The sequence below is a fragment of the Lepus europaeus genome, chromosome 1 (assembly GCF_033115175.1).
Source record: "Lepus europaeus isolate LE1 chromosome 1, mLepTim1.pri, whole genome shotgun sequence".
In the NCBI taxonomy this organism is placed as follows: domain Eukaryota; kingdom Metazoa; phylum Chordata; class Mammalia; order Lagomorpha; family Leporidae; genus Lepus; species Lepus europaeus.
This window is the reverse complement of record NC_084827.1, coordinates 13633570-13654910: the sequence shown is the minus strand read 5'-3', so window position 1 is coordinate 13654910 and position 21341 is coordinate 13633570. Positions and strand designations below refer to the sequence as shown.

The following is a 21341-nucleotide window of genomic DNA, read 5'->3' as shown; positions in this document are numbered from 1 at the left end:
ATCTCTGAAAGGAACTAATGGCACTTAAAGTTCCGTTTGCTTCCTTATGTGAAAATCTTCTATTTACTGAATTTTGTAGAATCACCACTTTTATGATGGTTTTTCTGAAATCCATGCTGATTCTTTGCTGTTATATATCTTCACATTTGAGAATACTGCCAACCTGTCTATACACGCTATTTTCTGTTTACTTCAAGATGCGCCTTCATTACCACAGTGTGTTTCCATTCACCTTAAAGCTCTGGTCCAAATTTATAATCGTGTCCTAACTAGAGGGCTTCTATCTCTACTACATCATACAAGAGGAAGACAGAAGCCATTTGGCTGCTCTGATACCACACTCAACCAACCACACTGATATTTGCCCTGGCACTGCTCTACCTCTCTTCAGTAGTTTTCTAAGCTAATCCTTCCTTCCTAAAACTGAATTCAATGGCTTTCAGTCTTTCAGAGATTCTTCACATGGTTTAATCTTGCCAGAGTACCCTTTTAATGATGATCAATTTTGCTAAAATTCTTTTGCTTTTCTTTTTAAAATCTTCTATTTTTCTATTGTCCTCTATTTTCTAAGGATGAGAAGTAATTCTAGGTAATCTTAAGACTGAAAACATTTTCACTGTGATTTCCCAACTAACTGAATTTTCTATAATGGACAATTTTTTTTTTTTTTTTGACAGATAGAGTTAGACAGTGAGAGAGAGAGAGACAGAGAAAGGTCTTCCTTCCGTTGGTTCACCCCCCAAATGGCCGCCTTGGCCGGCGCTGCACCAATCAAAAGCCAGGAGCCAGGTGCTTCCTCCCAGTCTCCCATGCGGGTGCAGGCACCCAAGCACTTGAGCCATCCTCCACTGCCCTCCCAGGCCACAGCAGAGAGCTGGACTGGAAGAGGTGCAGCCAGGACTAGAACCTGGTGACCATATGGGATGCCGGTGCCGCAGTGAGCCACGGCACCAGCCCCTATAATAGACAATTTAATACATGGGTTTGTATTATTGAGATTACTTCACAATAATCCAAAAGACAGAAATAAACATCAGAAAGCCAATCAAATTAGCAACCTTACAGACTCGGGTGACTTTGAAAGTCACCACCTTCAAGGCTGGCACAGCGGCACAGCAGGTCACCAACACCCCACATGGGTGCCGGTTCAATTCCTGGCTGCTCAACTTCTGATCCAGCTTCCTGCTAATGCACCTAGGAAAGCAGAGGAAAAAGGCACAAGTACTTGGGCCCCTGCACTCATGTGGGAGATCTCCAAGAAGCTCCTGGCTTCTGTCTAACCTAGTTCTGGCCATTGCGGTCATTTGGGGAGTGAACCAGCAGATGGAAGAAGATCTTTCTCTCTCTCTCTCTATAACTCTGCCTTTCAAATAAAATAAATATTTTAAAAACAAAATTACCACCTTCAATGAAATAGTTCAGTATGATTGTTTTCTATGGCTTCTAATAGCTAGAAACCAGTTTTTTAAATGTGATGAAATTTTAAAAATCATAAAGAAAAATATACATTTTTGACCACAATAAATAATAACATTTTAATTTATTCTTCCATTCACAATTCTTCAATTCTTTAAAGTATACTAAATGTACAAAATTATACTACATTATATAGAAATATAGAAATAAATAAGGCAAATTCTATAATAAGGTTACAGATATTTGCAGTAATCCCTAAGAGAACAAATAATGTCCTTTAAGATAGAAATGTGCAGTTCTATCTTTTCTAATAGTTCATTCACTACACTGTAACTATGTTGCAGACGCTTGTCAAAATAACAAAACCCACAGAATATTTTTTTTTTAAATCACCGGTTTTTAGAGTTAGAAGGGGTTTTTAAATACAATAGTTCAGAACAAAGACCTAGGATTCAAAAGACGTATCTAAATCCCAAAGCTACTACTCTTTAAGTTGATAACTCCAGACAAGTTACTTAAATTCTTTAAACTTTTATTTCCTCAAATATCAAATGGAAATATGAATATCAGCCCAGAATTGTTATAAGGGCTCAGTAAGTAAGCAGCTATTATCTTCTGAACTCAGATTTCTCTGTCATTTTAATCCACCTTAGTAAACATCTTTTTTCCTATCGTGCACTAGAAAACTAAAGCCAATTTACCTCCACATGCAATATGAAATGTGTCTTCTAATTTCATAACATTCTATCCAAATCCATTACCTCTCCATTCCTAATCCTCTTAAACAGAAAGCACCACTGACCATATGTCCAGTGGCCACAAGGCCAAGATTTGCCCTGACTCCCAGTGCAATATTCAGTCTTAAAAATATGCTACACCTGGGCCCGGCGCTGTGGCTCACTTGGCTAATCCTCAGCCTGCGGCGCCAGCATCCCATATGGACACCAGGTTCTAGTCCCGGCTTCCCCTCCTCCAGTCCAGCTCTCTGCTGTGGCCCGGGAGGGCAGTGGAGGTTGGCCCAAGTGCTTGGGCCCTGCACCTGCATGGAGACCAGGAGGAAGCACCTGGCTCCTGGCTTTTGATTGGTGCAGCATCGGCCATAGCGGCCACTTGGGGCATGAACCAACGGAAGGAAGATCTTTCTCTCTCTCTCTCTCTAACTCTACCAGTCAAATAAATAAGAAAAACTTTAAAAAAAAAAAAAAAGCTACACCTAATTTTCTCTCCTGAGAACAAAATAGCGTACAGTTAAAAAAAAACTATACAATTACACATAAATAACTACAAAGTTATGTTGAAGCACTTACCTTTCTACATGCAGGACAAAGCCCATTTTCATCAGTGCGAATTCGATGCCAACAAAATCGGCAAATCTGGTAGCCACAGGTGCAAGGGAAAAAGTTGATATCATCTATCTCCAAGGGCTCCATGCAAAGAGGGCATTCCACAGGGTCTTCCTTCGCATCAGGACTGCGAGACATCTTCACGTTTATTAAACAGCAGCAGAAGTTTATAATAATTTAAGGGAGAAGGAAGTTCAGCACAGAGAGCTAAAATATAGAACTTTGAAGACCTGCATGAAAAGAAACAAAATATATCATTTACTCAACAATCAAGAATAACATAATAAATTTGAAAAATACTGACTAGGCAACTTTTGCTATCATCTTTGAATGGATTTCTAGAAATTTTTGCACATTAAAATAAAAGGTCTGCCATTATTAATTTTTGGATTCAAGAAAAATATGAATTAACTTCCTGTCTACTAATGTATAGCATTAGTTAACATATTAAACTGTTAACATTTTAGGGAAATAAGTAAATATTTTATGCTCTAAAATATACTCTACATTGTCTCATCTTTGATCTAAAAGCTATTACTGCAACCCACCACATGATGTATTTCTTCTAAAATGTATTACAATTTACAAACATTGCACTGAAAAAGACTTCAATCATCTATCATTATATATTTTTATTCACTACATATTACTATCAAACTTTTGCCCCAGAAAACATACGAAGACTTTAAAAATTTAATATTCCAGATTATATTATATTACAATATTCTAGATTATTTTATCATATTACAATAATTATATACCAACATGCCAATAAAAACTTATGGGAAAATAAACAAATATTAGCCAAAAGCATTCTTATGGTAATGCTACAAAAAGCCTAAAAGAAACACTAAGAGGGACAAGGACAGATCTTTATATCTCTTTTTCTTTAATTAAATAATATATTTAAGACTATGGATAGTAAAAAATTTTAAGCAGCAATTTAAGCTAACACCACTTTTTAAAAATTTATTTATTTACTTGAAGGCAGAATTAGAGAGAGAGAGAGAGAGAGAGAGAGAAAGTATTCCATCTGCTGGTATACTCCCCAGATGACCACAATGGCTGGAGCTGCACTGATCCGAAGCCAGGAAACTGGAGTTTCTCCCTGGTCTCCCACACAGGTGCAGGTGCCCAAGGACTTGGGCCATCTTCTATTGCTTTCCCAGGCCATAGCAGAGAGCTGGATTGGAAGTGGAGCAGCCAGTACTCGAACTGGCACCTATATGGGATGCCGACACTGCAGGTGGTGGCTTTACCCACTACGCCACAGTGCCGGCCCCTCTAATATCAATCACTGTTATATGAAATCACTATTTTAGGTTAAAAGTTGGGAGCTTACAAACTAATCTGTAATCCATGTAAGTCCCATCAAAGTCACAGTGGTATTTACATAATTGGTCAAACTGATTCTTAAGTTTACATAGGAATAAATACATGAGAATCAAAGTGACCACTGCAGCTGAGGGTGTGGTCAAGTAGGGTCAGCAACATTGCAGGCAGAACTGTAAATTTCTTGTTAGAGATGCCACCTGCCTTTACCTGGCCAGCTCTCCTCCCAGCCCAGCCAAGTCATGAAAGTCAACAGAGTGCCTTCCCCTAGGAGGTTCACACCTCCCTTAGGATATACCCCATGTGAAGAGATAGATAGGTCTGGGCCTCTTAACTTACAAGGCCTAAAGCCCAACAGATTATTATCAAGCCCCTTCTATCAGGTTCTATTTGCCTCTCAATCAGAAAACTTAATTGTAGCTTAGACAGCACCTTTCTTAGCTCCTCTAATAATGACTCTGTCCTTTGTTCTAGACCCTGTCTAGCGTACTTGGGCCTCATTCCTTCGTAATCATAACCTCTACTCTACCACCAATGGCTCTACTCCCAACCTGTGTGTACTGATGGTCCTCTTCCCCACTTAATGCTGTATAATTGTTCAAACCTGGTTAATGCCACTCTTAGGATCATTGGTTACTATCCTCACTCTGTCTTTTATGACCTTGTCTAAATATGATCAGAGTTGGCAAACTTGGAAGGCTTCCATAGCCTTGGCAACTCATGACGACAGCCTAGGGTGGTTACTGGCGCCATAAACTAGAGTGTCAATTTGTTGGGTCAACAACAGGAGCCACTGTGCACTTGCTCCTCATGTGGGATCTCTGTCCTTAATGTGCTGTACATTGTGATTTGATGCTATAACTAGTATTCAAACAGTATGTTTCACTTTGTGTGTCTATGTGAGTGCAAACTGTGGAAACCTTTATACTAAATTGATCTTCTGTATATAAAGAGAATTGAAAATGAATCTTGATGCAAATGGAAGGGGAGAGGGAGCGGGAGAGGGGAGGGTTGCGGGTGGGAGGGAAGTTATGGGAGGGGGAAGCCACTGTAATCCATAAGCTGTACACTGGAAATTTATATTCATTAAATATAAGTTAAAAAAAAAAAAAAAAAGGGAATTTGGGCCGGCGCCGCGGCTCACTAGGCTAATCCTCCGCCTTGCGGCGCCAGCACACCGGTTCTAGTCCCGGTCGGGGCACCGATCCTGTCCCGGTTGCCCCTCTTCCAGGCCAGCTCTCTGCTGTGGCCAGGGAATGCAGTGGAGGATGGCCCAAGTGCTTGGGCCCTGCACCCCATGGAAGACCAGGAGAAGCACCTGGCTCCTGCCATCGGATCGGCGCGGTGCGCCGGCCGCAGCGTGCCTACCGCGGCGGCCATTGGAGGGTGAACCAATGGCAAAAGGAAGACCTTTCTCTCTGTCTCTCACTGACCACTCTGCCTGTCAAAAAAAAAAAAAAAAAAAATGGGAATTTGGCCAGCACCGTGGCTTAACAGGCTAATCCTGCGCCTTGCGGCGCCAGCACACCGGGTTCTAGTCCCACTTGGGGCGCCGGATTCCATCCCGGTTGCCCCTCTTCCAGGCCAGCTCTCTGCTATGGCCCGGGAAGGCAGTGGAGGATGGCCCAAGTCCTTGGGCCCTGCATCCGCACGGGAGACCAGGAGAAGCACCTGGCTCCTGGCTTCGGATCAAGGAGATGCGCCGGCCGCAGCGGCCATTGGAGGGTGAACCAATGGCAAAAAGGAAAACCTTTCTCTCTGTCTCTCTCAGTATCCACTCTGCCTGTCAAAAAAAAAAAAAAAAGGGAATTTGCCATATCAGACACCTAACTGTACTAGAAAACTAGTCATTTAAATAATTTCATTAGTGTAAAAACAACCAAAGAGCAAAAGAACTAAAGAATCTAGACACAGATATATGAATTTATGGGATTTTAATATTTAATAAAGTTATCTGGACTGGCGCTGTGGCACAGTGGGTTAAAACCCTGGCCTGTGGTGCTGGCACCCCACATGGGTGTTGGTTTGTGTCCCAGCTGCTCCACTTCCAATCCAGCTCCCTGCTACTGGCCCAGGAAGGGTTGGGCCCCTGCACCCACATGGGAGACTTGAAGGAAACTCCTGGCTTCAAATAGGCTCAACTCCAGCCGTTGCAGCCATTTGGGGAGTGAACCAGCAGATGGAAGACCTCTCTCTCTGTCTCTACCTTTATCTGTAACTTCAAATAAATAAAATAAATCTTTAAAAATAAACTTATATTACAAATCAAAATAAAATGGACAGTTTCATAAATAATACTGGGACATTAGACTACCCTCTAGAAAAAACACATGGGTGTGTATCAAGCTTACCTTGCAATCAAAATAAATCTCAAATGATAACTAAAGAAGCTATACATTGAAATAAACTGTTCAAGTATTAGAAGAAAAAAATCAATCAAAAATAATCTTAGGATACAGAAATCCTTCCAAGGGGTCCCCTCCCAAACCAAAAACTCAGAAGCTTATAAAAGGATACAATTGACTTAGCATATAAAGAAGAAAACAAAAACTAATTAAAGGCAACTATAAGAGTAAAGGCTATTATATTCACAATATACAGTGAAGTGTTAATGCCCAGAATATATAAAGAAATCTTACAAAGCAGTAAGAAAAAGGCAAGTAAGTAAAAAGGGAAAATGAGAGCAGTGTATGATGGGCAGTTCACAAAAGAATTACAAGTGATTAAAATATATGAAAAGATATTCCACTTCTTTAGTTAGTCAACAGTAAGATAGAATGTTTCCCCCTTTAGCCTATCAAAGAAGTTAGTTTCCCTGGAAAGTAGAAATTATCACTGATCTACTCCCTCTTCACAGGAGGAAATGGAAGCGGACTGGTGTTATGGCATAACTGGTTATGCTGACACTTAGAATGCCAGCATCCCAAACTGGCACCAGTTTGATTCCCAGCTGTTCCACTTCTGATCCAGCTCTTGGCTAACGTGCCTGAGAAAGCACCAGAAAGATGGTCCAAGTGCTTAGGCCCCTGCACCCACGTGGGAGACCTGGATGAAGCTCCTAGCCCCTGACTTGGGCCTGGCTATTGTGAACCAGGGGGTCAAAGAGCCATCGATCAATCTCTCCTCTAACTCTTTCAAATAAAATTTAATTTAATATAAAAAGAGGAAACAGGAGCATACTACTTTGCATTTAGTCAAAGAACTCTTAAGTGGTGCAGCCAGGATTCTATCTTTAAGTCCTAGCTGCAGGGCCTGCTTTGTGACGTAGTTGGTTAAGCCGCTAGCTGCAGTGCCAGCATCCCATATGGGCACCAGTTTGATTCCTGGCTGTTCCACTTCTGATCCAGCCAATGTGCCTGGGAAAGCAACTGAGGATAGCCCAAGTGCTCAGGTCCCTGCACCTATGTGGGAGTTCCAGAACAAACTCCTGATTCCTGGACTCAGCTTGGCACAACTTTGGCCCTTGTGACCATCTGGAGAGTGAACCAGCAGAAGGAAGAACTTTCTCTGACTCTCCCTCTAACTCTTTCAAATTAAATAAAAAATAAATCTTAAAAAAAAAAAATTCTCCTACACAAATACTCAAGCATTTTGCTGTGTTTTGTAACACTGATTTTTTTTTTTTTTTTTGACAGGCAGAGTGGATACTGAGAGAGAGAGAGAGAGAGAGAGAGAGAGAAACAGAGAGAAAGGTCTTCCTTTTTGCTGTTGGTTCACCCTCCAATGGCAGCTGCGGCCGGCGCATCTCGCTGATCCGAAGCCAGGAACCAGGTGCTTCTCCTGGTCTCCCATGCGGGTACAGGGCCCAAGCACTTGTGCCATCCTCCACTGCCTTCCCGGGCCATAGCAGAGGGCTGGCCTGGAAGAGGGGCAACCGGGATAGAATCCGGCGCCCCAACTGGGACTAGAACCCAGTGTGCCGGCGCCGCAAGGCGGAGGATTAGCCTGTTAAGCCACGGCGCCGGCCTTGCAACACTGATTCTAAGAGTAGTAAACTGCAAGCAACACGCTGTCCATCAACAGAGGAATTATGGCACAGCCATGTGTGCTGACTCAGGAAGATGTCTATTCTGTAGCTTCTTTCTTAATGAACAAGACTAAAATTAATATGCAGCTATTTCCATATAAATATTTAAACCCTGTTGATATGTACATATTTTTATTTCATCAGAAAAATGAGACACATGGACAATTAAACAAAATGTTGTTCTATTACAAGAAGTAAGTAGGAAAATTATGTTTTTAAAAATCTGTATTACCTAAATTGTTGTATTTACATGTATTACATTTGCAATTCAAATGGCCAAATGTAAAGCAGAACAACTTTTTTCATTTCCTTTAGAAAAATTAGATTACATCTGGCTTCTGTTAATAATTAGAAGAAAAGGATAATGAAATGGTGTCTTCCTCTGGGTCTATAATTTCAAAAAAATTCAAAATAAAAAATGTTTAGATAAAAGGACTGATACATGCATTTATAAGCAATTCAGTATTTCTGGTTTGTAGATCATATTTGCACTATCACTTTTCCTCATATAGTTTAGAGTTGATTTCTAATGGGCCATCCAACTGAACAATCAAAAATTGCACAAGTCTGTATAAAACACAGGCTTAAAACACCAACAGTAAACTGTACTGAAGTAGTGAAGGCATTCAATCTACACTTCTAATACCTCTGACCATAAGACATTATTCCTTAAGTACAACTCATTAGAGTTTCACTAAAGTAATTTAAGGAATGCTAATAAGAAAATATATTGGAGACTAATTAATATGCTTTCTAGGAAGTAAATTACATAAATTAAAGATGACATATTGAGGTTTTCCTTTTTTAATTAAAAAAAAAATTCTACCAGTATATGGGGGGGGGGGGGAGGACAAAGCAACAAGAAGTTCCTTAAGATAGAACACAGAAGCAAGTACATGCCCACACTTCTAGCACCATGGAGAGATGCCACACAGGCAAGTTACCAAATGATTCACACAGAAGATAAAATGTAAGAGAGTAGTCTGATTGGTAGAACACTTGAACTCAAGGCAAAAGAGCTGACTACTGCTTCATCTCCTCCATTAACTAGCTACATGATCTTGGATAAGACACTCTAAAGGACATTAATTTATTCATCTGAAAATAAAAAAAAAGACATAAACTTGTAGGGAATTTCAAGTATACAGAAGTTTCCTGAATGTACTCCCTCTGAACTAATCTTTTGAAATGAGCTTTAAAATTTTTGTTATCTGAAAGGTAGAGCGATAAAGACAAAGTTCCCATCTGCTGGTCTAGGCTCCAAACACTTACAAATGGGCGGGGCTAAGCAGAAGTCAAGTGCTGGGAACTCAATCCAGGTTCTCTGAAGGGTGGCTGAAGCCCAGTTGACTCATCACTGATGTCTCCAATGATCTCCCTAGCAGGAAGCTGCACTCAGGAGCCATAGCTGGATATCAAACCCAGGCATGGGATGCAGGCATTTTAGCCAGTGTTTTAACTGATGGTCAACTGCCCATTTCTAAGATAAGCTTTGAAATAAACTCTCTCCCTTCCAAATATCTTAGCCCAAACCTTCATTTAGGGAAAAATAATGTGATTTCATAGGAGAGTCAACTAACATACAGAATGAGTTGAAACAAAATGATACATAAAGGTATGACAGAAATACTTGTCTTTCAAATTAAAAAAAATAGAAATAAAAAATCTTTAAAATATAAAAGCAAATAAAGTCGATGACTTCATGGATGGGATGTGGGGTTCTTAGGCTATAAGTTACTCTTTGATTCCATAATTAATTTTGAAAAACAGGGGCCGGTGTTGTGGTGCAGCGAGTTGACGCCCTGGCCCGGGGTGCCAGCATCCCATATGGGCGCCAGTTTGAGATCTGGCTGCTCCACTTCCAATCCAGCTCTCTGCTGTGGCCTGGAAAAGCAATAGAAGATGGCTCAAGTTCTTGGGCCCCTGCACCCACATGGAAGACCAGGAAGAAGCTCCTGGCTTCAGATCGGTGTAGCTCTGGCCAGTGCGGCCAACTGGGGAGTGAACCATTGGATGGAAGACCTCTCTTCCTCTCTCTGCTTCTCCTCTTTCTCTGTGACTTTGACTTTCAAATAAGAAGAAAGAGAAGAGAAGAGAAGAGAAGAGAAGAGAAGAGAAGAGAAGAGAAGAGAAGAGAAGAGAAGAGAAGAGAAGAAAAGAAAAGAAAAGAAAAGAAAAGAAAAGAAAAGAAAAGAAGAGAAGAGAAGAGAAGAGAAGAGAGGAGAGGAGAGGAGAGGAGAGGAGAGGAGAGGAGAGGAGAGGAGAGGAGAGGAGAGGAGAGGAGAGGAGAGGAGAGGAAAAGAGAAAGAGAAAGAGAAAGAGAAAGAGAAAGAGAAAGAGAAAGAGAAAGAGAAAGAGAAAGAGAAAGAGAAAGAGAAAGAGAAAGAAAAGGAAAGGAAAGGAAAGGAGTGGAGCAGCCAGGACTCAACCTGGTGCTCATCTGAAAAAAAAAAAAAAAAAAAACATAATTTTCATTTCGATACATACCATTCTATCTAATCCCCACAGTGATTTGGTAAAACACACTGTACCCTTGGTAAGAGATGAAACTCAAGGAAAACATTTAGGCTAGCAGTTAAGACATGGACCCTGGAAGTCAGTGGTGATGGCTAAAGTAAGTAGGTTCCTGCCACCCATGTGGGACACAGGAATTGAGTTTCCAGCCACACTGCACCTCCTCCCCCAGTCCAGCCCAATACTGGATGTTTCTGGCATTTGGGGAAAGAACCACTGGATAGGAGTTCTCATGTTCTCTCTCAAGCTCTCTCAAAAATTCAATCAAAAAAATTAAGATGAAACTAAGATTAATGTGTTAAAGACACAACTAGAAAATAAGATTGCTAATGCCAAAAGCCCTTTGCCAACACAGTAAGACAGAAGTAAACGTTACTGACTGAAATTACAATTGTATATTCATTTATGGAATGCAAAGGCTCAAAAAAATGGTATCATGTGTTCACAGCATTATAATATCTTACAGCAAAATTGTGTCATTACCTGAGTTCTTACTCTCTATATCACCTCCAACTAATACAATATAAACTCTGACATAAAGAATAATGTTTTTGCTCACCAAAACTCTCACATACTACACATAGCAAATGTATAAAAAATACTCAAAATTATGCTGGAGAAGTCCTTATCACTTATGAAGTGCTATATACATAGTTTTGTGGTTAGGGCTCTGTTCAGAAGTTAGATTATGAAAATAAACCAGAATGTATAGTAGTACAGAATCTATAGAAAATGGTTTGGCAATTAATAAAAAACCTAACTTGTAATATAAGTACAATACTATACTCCTAATATTTTACTTAATCCATGTTTTATAACAATGAAATTCTTGTTTATTTAACAACTAGTCTATTAACATATGACACATCAATCTCACTTCTAGGTATATACCTAAAGAATTGAAACAGGGACTCTGAAAATACACTTGTATACCAATCTTCAGAGCAGCATTATACATATCAGCCAAAAGGTGGAAATAATCCAAGTGTGCGTACACAGATGAGAAACAAAATACAGTACATATCTTAACAATGAAATATTATTCAACCATAAGAGATACCAAATTCTGATACATGCTACAACATGGATCACCCTTGAAAACATGTTAAGTGAAACAAGAAGGAACATATTTCACTTTTAATTTTTATGAAGTATTTAGAATAGGCAAATTCAGAGAAAGAAAATAGAATAGAGGTTACCAGGGCTTCCGGGAGGTAGAATAGTGAGTTATTATTTGATGGTACAGAGTTTGTGTTTAAGATGATGAAAATTTCTAGAAACAGAAGGTGGAAATAGTTACACAACACTCTGAACATAGTTAATGTCATTGAATTATATACTTAAAAATTGCTAAAATCGAAGATTTTATGTTATATGTTTTACCACAATAAAAATATTTTAAAATGTAACATATATATTTAAATACAGTAAATAACAATATTTTCCAAAACTTTAAAAGTATTTCTCACTTAAATTAATAATTTTCTGCCAATCTAATAGCTGAATTTGTAATAAGTTAAATGTGTGTAGCCGGCACCGCGGCTCACTAGGCTAATCCTCCGCCTTGCGGCACCGGCACACCGGGCTCTAGTCCCGGTCGGGGCACCGATCCTGTCCTGGTTGCCCCTCTTCCAGGCCAGCTCTCTGCTGTGGCCAGGGAGTGCAGTGGAGGATGGCCCAAGTTCTTGGGCCCTGCACCCCATGGGAGACCAGGAGAAGCACCCGGCTCCTGCCATAGGAACAGCGCGGTGCGCCGGCCGCAGCGCACCTACCGCGGCGGCCATTGGAGGGTGAACCAACGGCAAAAGGAAGACCTTTCTCTCTGTCTCTCTCTCACTGTCCACTCTGCCTGTCAAAAAAAAAAAAAGAAGTAGATGGAAGATCTCTCGTCACTCCGTCCCTCCCCTACCCGGTAACTCTGCCTTCCAAATAAAAAACAAATAGCCAAACAAACAAAAAGATTCTCAAAAGTAGCAATGGACTGTTAGCCAAATGAAAAAAGCAAGGTAAAAGACTAAGTGTCAGCACCAACATTTCTTCCCATTTTTAAATTAAGTACCAGGGATCGGAGCTGTGGTGTAGAGGGTTAAGCTTCTACCTGCAGTTCCAGCACCCCACATGGGTGCCAATTCGAGCCCTGGCTACTTCACTTCCAATCCAGCTCCCTTCTAATGTGCCTGGGAAAGCAGCAGAAGATGGCCCAAGTCCTTGGGTGCCTGCACCTACGTGGGAGACCCGTAAGAAGTTCCTGGCTCCTGGCTTTGGCCTGGCACCACCCAAGTTGTTACAGCCATTTGGGGACCGAACTAGCAGATGAAAGATCCTCTCTCTCCTCACCACCCAAGTTGTTACAGCCATTTGGGGAGTGAGTAGCAGATGAAAGATCCTCTCTCTCTCTCTCTCTCTCACCCTCCGTCTACCAAAGTATGGAGATATATATACATATACTATGAATAGACATATACTATAAACCACAACTGTGTATATTACCTTTAGGAAGCCAGGAAAGCTTATTTAACGAAAAATATCTACCTAAGAACTTAAAAGTCTCATAAAAGCTTAAATTGTAGCTATACAAAAAAACAACTACATGGGAGTACTTTTTAAAATATATATATTTATATATTTTATTTATCTGAAAGAGTGACAGAGAGAGGAGGTGAGACAGAGAGATCTTCCATTGGCTAGTCACTCCCCAAAGGCTGAAATGGCCAGGGCTGGCCCAGGTCAAAGCCAGGAGCCAGAAGCTTCTTCCAGGTATCCCTAGTGAGGGAGGCCAAGTATTTGGGCCATCTTCTACTACCTTCTCAAGTGAATTAGCAGGGAGCTGGATTGGAAGTGGAGCATCCAGAATTCAAACCAGAGCCCATACTGAATGCCAGCATTGTAGGTGACAGTTTAACCTACTGTACCACAACACTAGCCTGGGAGTACTTTCTAAGTCTCTGTCACTATGTTATTGGTATTTTACTTTCCTAAAATGTAAATCAAAATAAGTATAAAAATCATCTAACATAATATACTACACCCCCAGAGGCAGCTATGAATCTCAGTACCTCAGATTACTGAGGTACTGAGAACCTCAAAAGAACCGACTTCAATAACAAGACAGTGATGTTCAAGCCAAGGGCAATCTCAAAGTCAACAAGGTTTAAAGACAATTTAGGAAGAGATTCCAGATACAAGATAAATGGTAGTTAGTTTACTGGTGAGAAACAAGGAATAAAACAGCTTGAATAAACTCTCCTAAGGTCTGAACAAATCTCCAGCACTGACCTCAAGGTATTGTGGATCTGGGTGAGAAGCAATTTATGTCCTGGGGTATTATTGAAGACAACCCCTCAGCCAGCCAGACTCAGGGAGCTTAAAAGCTGGGTGTGGTCAGGAAAAGAAACAGTACAGGACAGCCCTGCCAGACACTGTCAATCCCAGGAGGCAGGTCAACACATTCAAGTCTGCTCCCTGGCTGAACAGCCACAGAAGAGGTTAAACATTGCAAGGGGGCAATGGGCTCACTAAAACTATCCACCCAGTTACCACACAAATAAGCAAACAGCAATAAATAGTTCTGAAAGGCAAGGAGGGGTTTGGAGACCAGTACTTACAGATATGTTGCTATATTATATAAAATGTTCAGTTTCCAACAAAAAATTATAAACCATACAAAGGAAAAGGAAAAATACTTAAAATCCATATACTAGAAAAAAATGCAGACAAAATACACTGTCTGTTAGAGTGTCAATATTTTGGATGTAACAAAATCTTCAACACAGCCATGATAAAAAGTAACAGGAACCATAATTAAAGAAGAAAAGGAAGGCATGATGACAATATTATATCAAACAGACAATATCAATAAACAGACATTAAAAAGAACCAAATGGAAATCTGGAGTTTAAAAATACAATGACCAAAAAAATTCATGAGAGGCTCAAAGGTACATTTGAACTGGCAGAAGAAATGGCAAATCTGAAGACAGGTTAATACAAATTATGCAAGCTGAAGAGAGAAAAAATATTTAAAAAAAAATACAGAGCCTCAGAGAAACGTGGAACATCATTACACACCTCAATGCATGCGTAATAGGATACTAGGACAGGAAAGAAAAATATTTGAAGAATGAAATGTCTCTATGAAAATGAAGTACAGCTATATAACATAATAGATGAATCTCACAGTGTTGAGCTAAAGAATAAAGACATAAAAATACAACATTGATCATATAAAGTTCAACAAAGAAAACTATTCTGGATGCACACAGTGTGATAAAAGTCAGGACAGTGAATGCTTAGAATGGAAAGAGAGAAATTTACAAATGGTAAGAGGTATATGGAGCAGGAGTAATCTGAGGTACTTGAAGGTTTCTTTTTTTTTTTTTGACAGGCAGAGTAGACAGTGAGAGAGAGAGACAGAGAGAAAGGTCTTCCTTTACCGTTGGTTCACCCCCCACAATGGCCTCTGCGGCCGGGGCACCGCGCTAATCCGAAGCCAGGTGCCAGGTGCCTCTCCTGGTCTCCCATGGGGTGAAGGGCCCAAGGACTTGGGCCATCCTCCACTGCACTCCTGGGCCACAGCAGAGAGCTGGACTGGAAGAGGGGCAACCAGGACAGAATCCGGCACCCCAACCGGGACTAGAACCAGGGATGCCGGCACTGCAGGCGGAGGATTAGCCTAGTGAACTGCGGCGCCAGCCTAAGGTTTCTACTTTTGATTTGGAAAGATGTTACAACATTGTCTAGTTTATAACAAAAGAGTACATGTACTATTTACAATATAACTTATAGATTTCTAGATATTTTTTCATCCTGTTTTCAAAGAAATTGACAACTGTACATTTCCCAAAACTATTTTTAAAACAATAACAAGAATATCTAGTAATTCAGATAGTTGTTGTCATTCTGCACAACCATCAAGTACAGCCCTCCATGCCAATTATATTACTGCCTTATTTCTGTGTTGACTATAGCCTTGAAAAAGAATAAAATTTCATAGGACTCCCTGTTAATGAGGAGAGAAAAAGCAATAATCCTCCCATCCATAACAAACATAACTAAGAGGGATCATCAAGCCCACACTCAGACCCAAGGTAGTGAAACTGGGGCACACTCAAGGCAACAGGTGTCTTAAAAGCAGCTATAAAGAAAAGACCCTTCACCCAATGAAATGATAATCAGGATAACATCAGATTTCTCAACAGCAACAACTAACGGCAAAATAACTGAGAAAACATTACTGACAACTGACAACTGAGTTCCTAGGAAACAGTAACCTTAATGAATGAGAGTAAAGTCTTAAAAAGACATTGAGATAACTGAATTTTTTGACAAGGACTAGGTATTAGATTATATTAAGGAAATGCTGTGGCTTAGCCTCTACCTGTGGCACTGGCATCCCACTAGGGTGCCAGTTCAAGTCTCCACTGCTCCACTCCTGATCCAGCTCTCTGCTATAGCCTGGGAAAGCAGTAGAAGATGGCCCAAGTCCTTGGGCCCCTGCACCCACATGAGAGACCCGAAGAAAGTTCCTGGCTCCAGATCCACTTGCGGTCATTTGGGGAGTGAACCAGCGAATGGAAGACCTTTCTCTCTGTCTCTCCCTCTCCCTGTTTGTAACTCTAGCTCTCAAATAAGTAAATCTTTCAAAATAAAAGAGAAACTACTGTTAATTTAGTTAGGCTTGATAATACTGTGTTTACTTAATTTTTATTTTTATTTTTATTTATTTATTTTTTTGACAGGCAGAGTGAATAGTAAGAGAGAGAGACAGAGAGAAAGGTCTTCCTTTTTGCCATTGGTTCACCCTCCAATGGCCGCTGCGGCCAGCGCATCTCGCTGATCCGAAGCCAGGAGCCAGGTGCTTCTCCTGGTCTCCCATGTGGGTGCAGGGCCCAAGCACTTGGGCCATCCTCCACTGCATTCCCGGGCCATAGCAGAGAGCTGGCCTGGAAGAGGGGCAACCGGGATAGAATCCAGCGCCCCAACCGGGACTAGAACCCGGTGTGCCGGTGCCGCAAGGCGGAGGATTAGCCTATTAAGCCACGGCGCCAGCCATGTTTACTTAATTTTTAAAGTCTTCTCTAGGAGATACGTTCCAAACTATTTATAGACTTTATGATAGATATACCAGAAGAAAGGGAGACACAGGGAAGAGAGAGACATTAACAAGATGTCAATAATCACGAAACTGAGGGGTGAACATATTAGATTTCATTATACTACTTGGTCTATGTTCATGTGTACATAAAATCTTCATGAAAGGGGGCTGGGGTTGTGGGGCTGTGGAATAATGGATTAAGCTGCTACCTGTAACTCTGGCATCCCCTATGGATGTCAATTCGAGTTCTGGCTGCTTCATTTCCAATCCAGCTCACAGCTAATACCTCTTGGAAAGCGGAAGATGTGTACCCATAGGACAGATCCAGAGGAAGCTCATGCTTCCTGGCTTCAGCCTAGCCCAGCAATGGCTGCTGTGGCCATTTGGGGAGTGAATCAGTGGATGAAAGACCTCTCTCTCCCTTTCTCTCTGTAACTCTTTCAAATAAATAAAACCTTTTAACATTTTTTTCATGCTTAAAAAGTTAAACATGGGGGGCTGGTGCTGTGGCTCACTTGGCTAATCCTCTGCCTGGGGGCCAGCATCCAATATGGGCACCAGATTCTAGTCCCAGTTGCTCCTCTTCCAGTCCAGCTCTCTGCTGTGGCCCGGGAAGGCAGTGGAGGATGGCCCAAGTGCTTGGGCTCCTTCACCCACATGGGAGACCAGAAAGAAGCACCTGGCTCCTGGCTTCGGATGGGCGCAGCACTGGGAGTAGCAGCCATTTGGGGAGTGAACCAACGGAAGGAAGACCTTTCTCTCTCTCTCTCTCTCTCTCTCTCTCTCTCTCTCTCACACTATCTATAACTCTACATGTCAAATTAAAAAAAAAAAAAAGTTAAACATGGGGCTGGCGCTGTGACATAGCAGGTAAAGCCGCTGCCTGCAGTGCCAGCATCCCATGTGGGTGCCAGTTGGAGTCCTGGCTGCTCCAATTCCAATCCAGCTCTCTGCTTTGGCCTTGGAAAGCAGCAGAAGATGGCCCAAGTCCTTGGGCCCCTGCACCCGCGTGGGAGACCCGGAAGAAGCTCCAGGCTCCTGGCTTCAGATCGACACAGCCCCAGCCATTGCAGCAACTGGGGAGTGAACCATTGGATGGAAGACCTCTCTCCCTCTCCCTCTCCCCCTCCCCCTCTCCTCCTCCTTCCTCCCTCTCCTTCTCTCTCCCTCTCTGACTCTCCTCTCTGTGTGTAACTCTGACTTTCAAATAAATAAATGAAACTTAAAAAAAAGTTAAACAAAATTAAAGAATGAGGCCGGCGCCGTGGCTTAACAGGCTAATCCTCCACCTTGCGGTGCTGGCACACCCGGTTCTAGTCCCGGTTGGGGCGCCAGATTCTATCCCGGTTGCCCCTCTTCCAGGCCAGCTCTCTGCTATGGCCCGGGAATGCAGTGGAGGATGGCCCAAGTCCTTGGGCCCTACACCCGCATGGGAGACCAGGAAAAACACCTGGCTCCTGGCTTCGGATCAGCGAGATGCGCTGGCTGCAGCGGCCATTGGAGAGTGAACCAACGGCAAAAAGGAAGAACTTTCTCTCTGTCTCTCTCACTATCCACTCTGCCTGTCAAAAAAAAAAAAAAAAAAAAATTAAAAAATGAGGTGAAATTTAAAATCAAGACAAATAAGCAAAAATCTAGCCATTTTAACAGTAAGAGGACTCTAATGATGGAACTTCTGAAGATGTTCCTCAGGATAAAGAAAAATGATCACAGAAGGAGAGTCAGAAATAAGGGATGATGAGGGAACAATACTCTCAAAATGTAAATAAAATGAATCATATATTTCTACATAAAATAACTATGTCTAATTTGTTAGATTTAAGAAATAAAATACTAGAAAATAACAATATGTCAATTGGTAAAGTAGTGGTATAAACTGTTCTATGGTTAACTTTGAGCAATAAGAAGAGGCCGGCAGTGTGGCGTAGCAGGTGAGGCTGCTGCCTGCAGTGCCGGCATCCCATATGGGCGACAGTTTGAGCCCCCGCTGCTCCACTTCCGATCCAGCTCTCTGCTGTGGCCTGGGAGGGCAACAGAGGATGGCTCAAGTCCTTGGGCCCCTGCACCCGCGTGGGAGACCCAGAAGAGGCTCCCGGCTCCTGGCTCCACATCAGCACAGCTCCAGCCACTGCGGCCAGTTGAGGAGTGGATGAGTGGATGGAAGACCTCTCTCTCTCTCTGCCTTTCCTTCTCTCTGTGTAACTCTGATTTTCAAATAAATAAATCTTTAAAAAAAAAAAGAGAGAGAGAGCGAGCAATAAGAATGGTAAAATTTCAAGGGTAACAATAACCCTCTGTACTTCCTGATACCTGAGAGAAACAGTTGCACATTTCTCAAGGAGCCATGCATAGTTACAGCACTGCTTGAAGAAGCCAAAAAAAAAAAAGGGGGGGGGGGGGGGGGCAGCAGCCTTTGTCATAAAACAGTTGGGCTAGTGGTAGTTTGTTTTCTTCCTTATATTTTCCTCTACTTTGAGAAATAAATGCTGACTTTATAAATTAAATAATTTATATATTAATATTTATATATTAAAGTAGCTAAAAATTAAGTACAATTGACAAAGAGACAATAAAGTGGTGAGATTGAAAAAAATGTTAGTGTATGGACAATCAGCATCACCATGTTTCCTATTAATTTAATGTTCTCTCAAGAGGCTGGCGCTGTGGTAGGCTAGGCTTCTACCTGCAGCACTAGCATCCCATATAGATGCCAGTTCATGAAAGTATTATTAACAAGATAAAATCAAACCTGCACAAGATCAAAGAGACTAATTAGTTCTCAAACACACTGGTGCAGACTGTCAAGAAAAAAGAGTTGCATATATTTTTCAATTCAGAAATTATAAAAAGTTTTATTTGGGTAAAAAGTGCCTAATAGAAAATGCCTAGCTTTCAGCTTCCTGATAACGTGCCTGGGATGGCAGCAGATGATTGTCCAAATACTAGGGTCCCTGTCACCCAGAAGATCCAGGCACCTGGCTTCTATCTGGCCCAGCAGAAACTACTGAGAGCATTTGAGGACTCAACCAGCAGATGCAAGATCTGTCTTTCCCCTCTCTCTGTCACTCTGCCTTTCAAGTAAGTAAATAAATAAATAAATAATCTTCAAAATAACTATGATACATGGGTGCTGGTTGGTGTCTTTTAACTTTTTAAAAAATTCATTTACTTGAACAGCAGACAGGCAGAGAGACACAAAAAGAAAGCTTCCTCCAACTGTTTCATTCCCCCCAAATACCCACAAGGGCCTGTACCAGACAAGACTGAGTCAGTGGGGCCGGCGCTGTAGTGCAGTGGGTTAAAGCCTCAGCCTCTGGCAACAGCATCCCATGTGGGTGCCAGTTTGAGTTCCAGCTGCTCCACTTCCAATCTAGCTCTTTGCTATGGCCTGGGAACGCAGCAGAAGATGGCCCAAGTCCTTGGGCTCCTGCACCTGCAGGGGAGACCCGGAGGAAGCTCCTGGCTCCTAGCTTCAAATAGGTCCAGCTCCAGCCATTGTGGCCAGTTGGGGAGTGAACCAGCAGGTGGAAGAAGATCTCTCCTTCTCTCTCTCTGCCTCTTCTTCTTTGTAACACTGCCTTTCAAATAAATAAACAAAATCTTTAAAATAAAATAAACTTCAATTTTTTTTAAAAAAAATGATTGAGTCAGGAACTCCATCCAAATCTCCCACCGCTGCCTAGCCTGCAGCATTAGCTGCAGTCAGGAGACAGAACTGGTTATCAAACACAGGTATTAGGATGTGGAAAATGGTGTCTTAATCTGCATCGTAACCAGTAGGCTAAACACCATCTTTAGGTGCTGGTTTAATTAATCCTTAAATTGCACATATAAATATCTACACACATGCTTTAACAACTTAATAATACAAGCTCATGGCCAACTATGAGGAAAGCAATTTAGAAGGAAACATTTTATCTGGGGCTGGCACTGTGGCGTAGTAGGCTAAGCCTCCGCCTGTGGTGCTGGCATCCCACATGGGTGTCAGTTTGTGTCTGGCTGCTCCTCTTCTCATCCAGATCTCTTCTATGGCCTGGGAAGGCAGTCGGAGGATGGCCTAGGTGCTTGGGCCCCTGCACCTGCATGATAGACACGGATAAAGCTTCTAGCTCCTGACTTTGTATTGGCTCAGCTCCTGCCATTGAGCCCACATTGGGGAGTGAACAGCAATTGGAGGACCTCTCTCTGTCTCTCCCTCTCTCTCTCTTTGTAAGTCTACTGCTCAAATAAATAAATAAATAAACAAATCTTTAAAAAAACAACAAAAAGAATGACTGTCTAGGTATTTACCTTAGGCAGGTTTCTTTTAAATAAATATTTTAAATGACTGCAGGGAATTTGTTTACGATTTTTTAAAAAGATTTTTATTTATTTATTTGAAAGGTAGAGTTACAGACAGTGAGAAAGAGAGACAGAGAGAAAGGTCTTCCTTCCGTTGGTTCGCTCCCCAAGTGGCCACAACGGCCAGAGCTGCACCGACCTCAAGCCAGGGAACAGGAGCTTCCTCCTGGTATCCTATGCAGGTGCAGGGGCCCAAGCAGTTGGGCCATCCTCCACTGCCTTCCTGGGCCACAGCAGAGAGGTGGACTGGAAGAGGAGCAGCCAGGACTAGAACC

The 21341-nt window shown here is 41.8% G+C and overlaps 1 protein-coding gene across 6 annotated transcripts in view; it reads right to left on the bottom strand.

Moving 5' to 3' along the window:
* CNOT4 (CCR4-NOT transcription complex subunit 4) overlaps positions 1 to 21341 on the bottom strand; it is a 137196-nt gene that overhangs the window by 76703 nt on the left and 39152 nt on the right. For all 6 annotated transcript variants that reach the window (XM_062195351.1, XM_062195475.1, XM_062195415.1 and 3 more), the window contains exon 2: positions 2724 to 2989. In XM_062195351.1, coding sequence (XP_062051335.1) covers positions 2724 to 2897 — 174 coding nt within the window. In that variant the 5' untranslated portion in view covers positions 2898 to 2989. The remainder of the gene's footprint in view (positions 1 to 2723; positions 2990 to 21341) is intronic.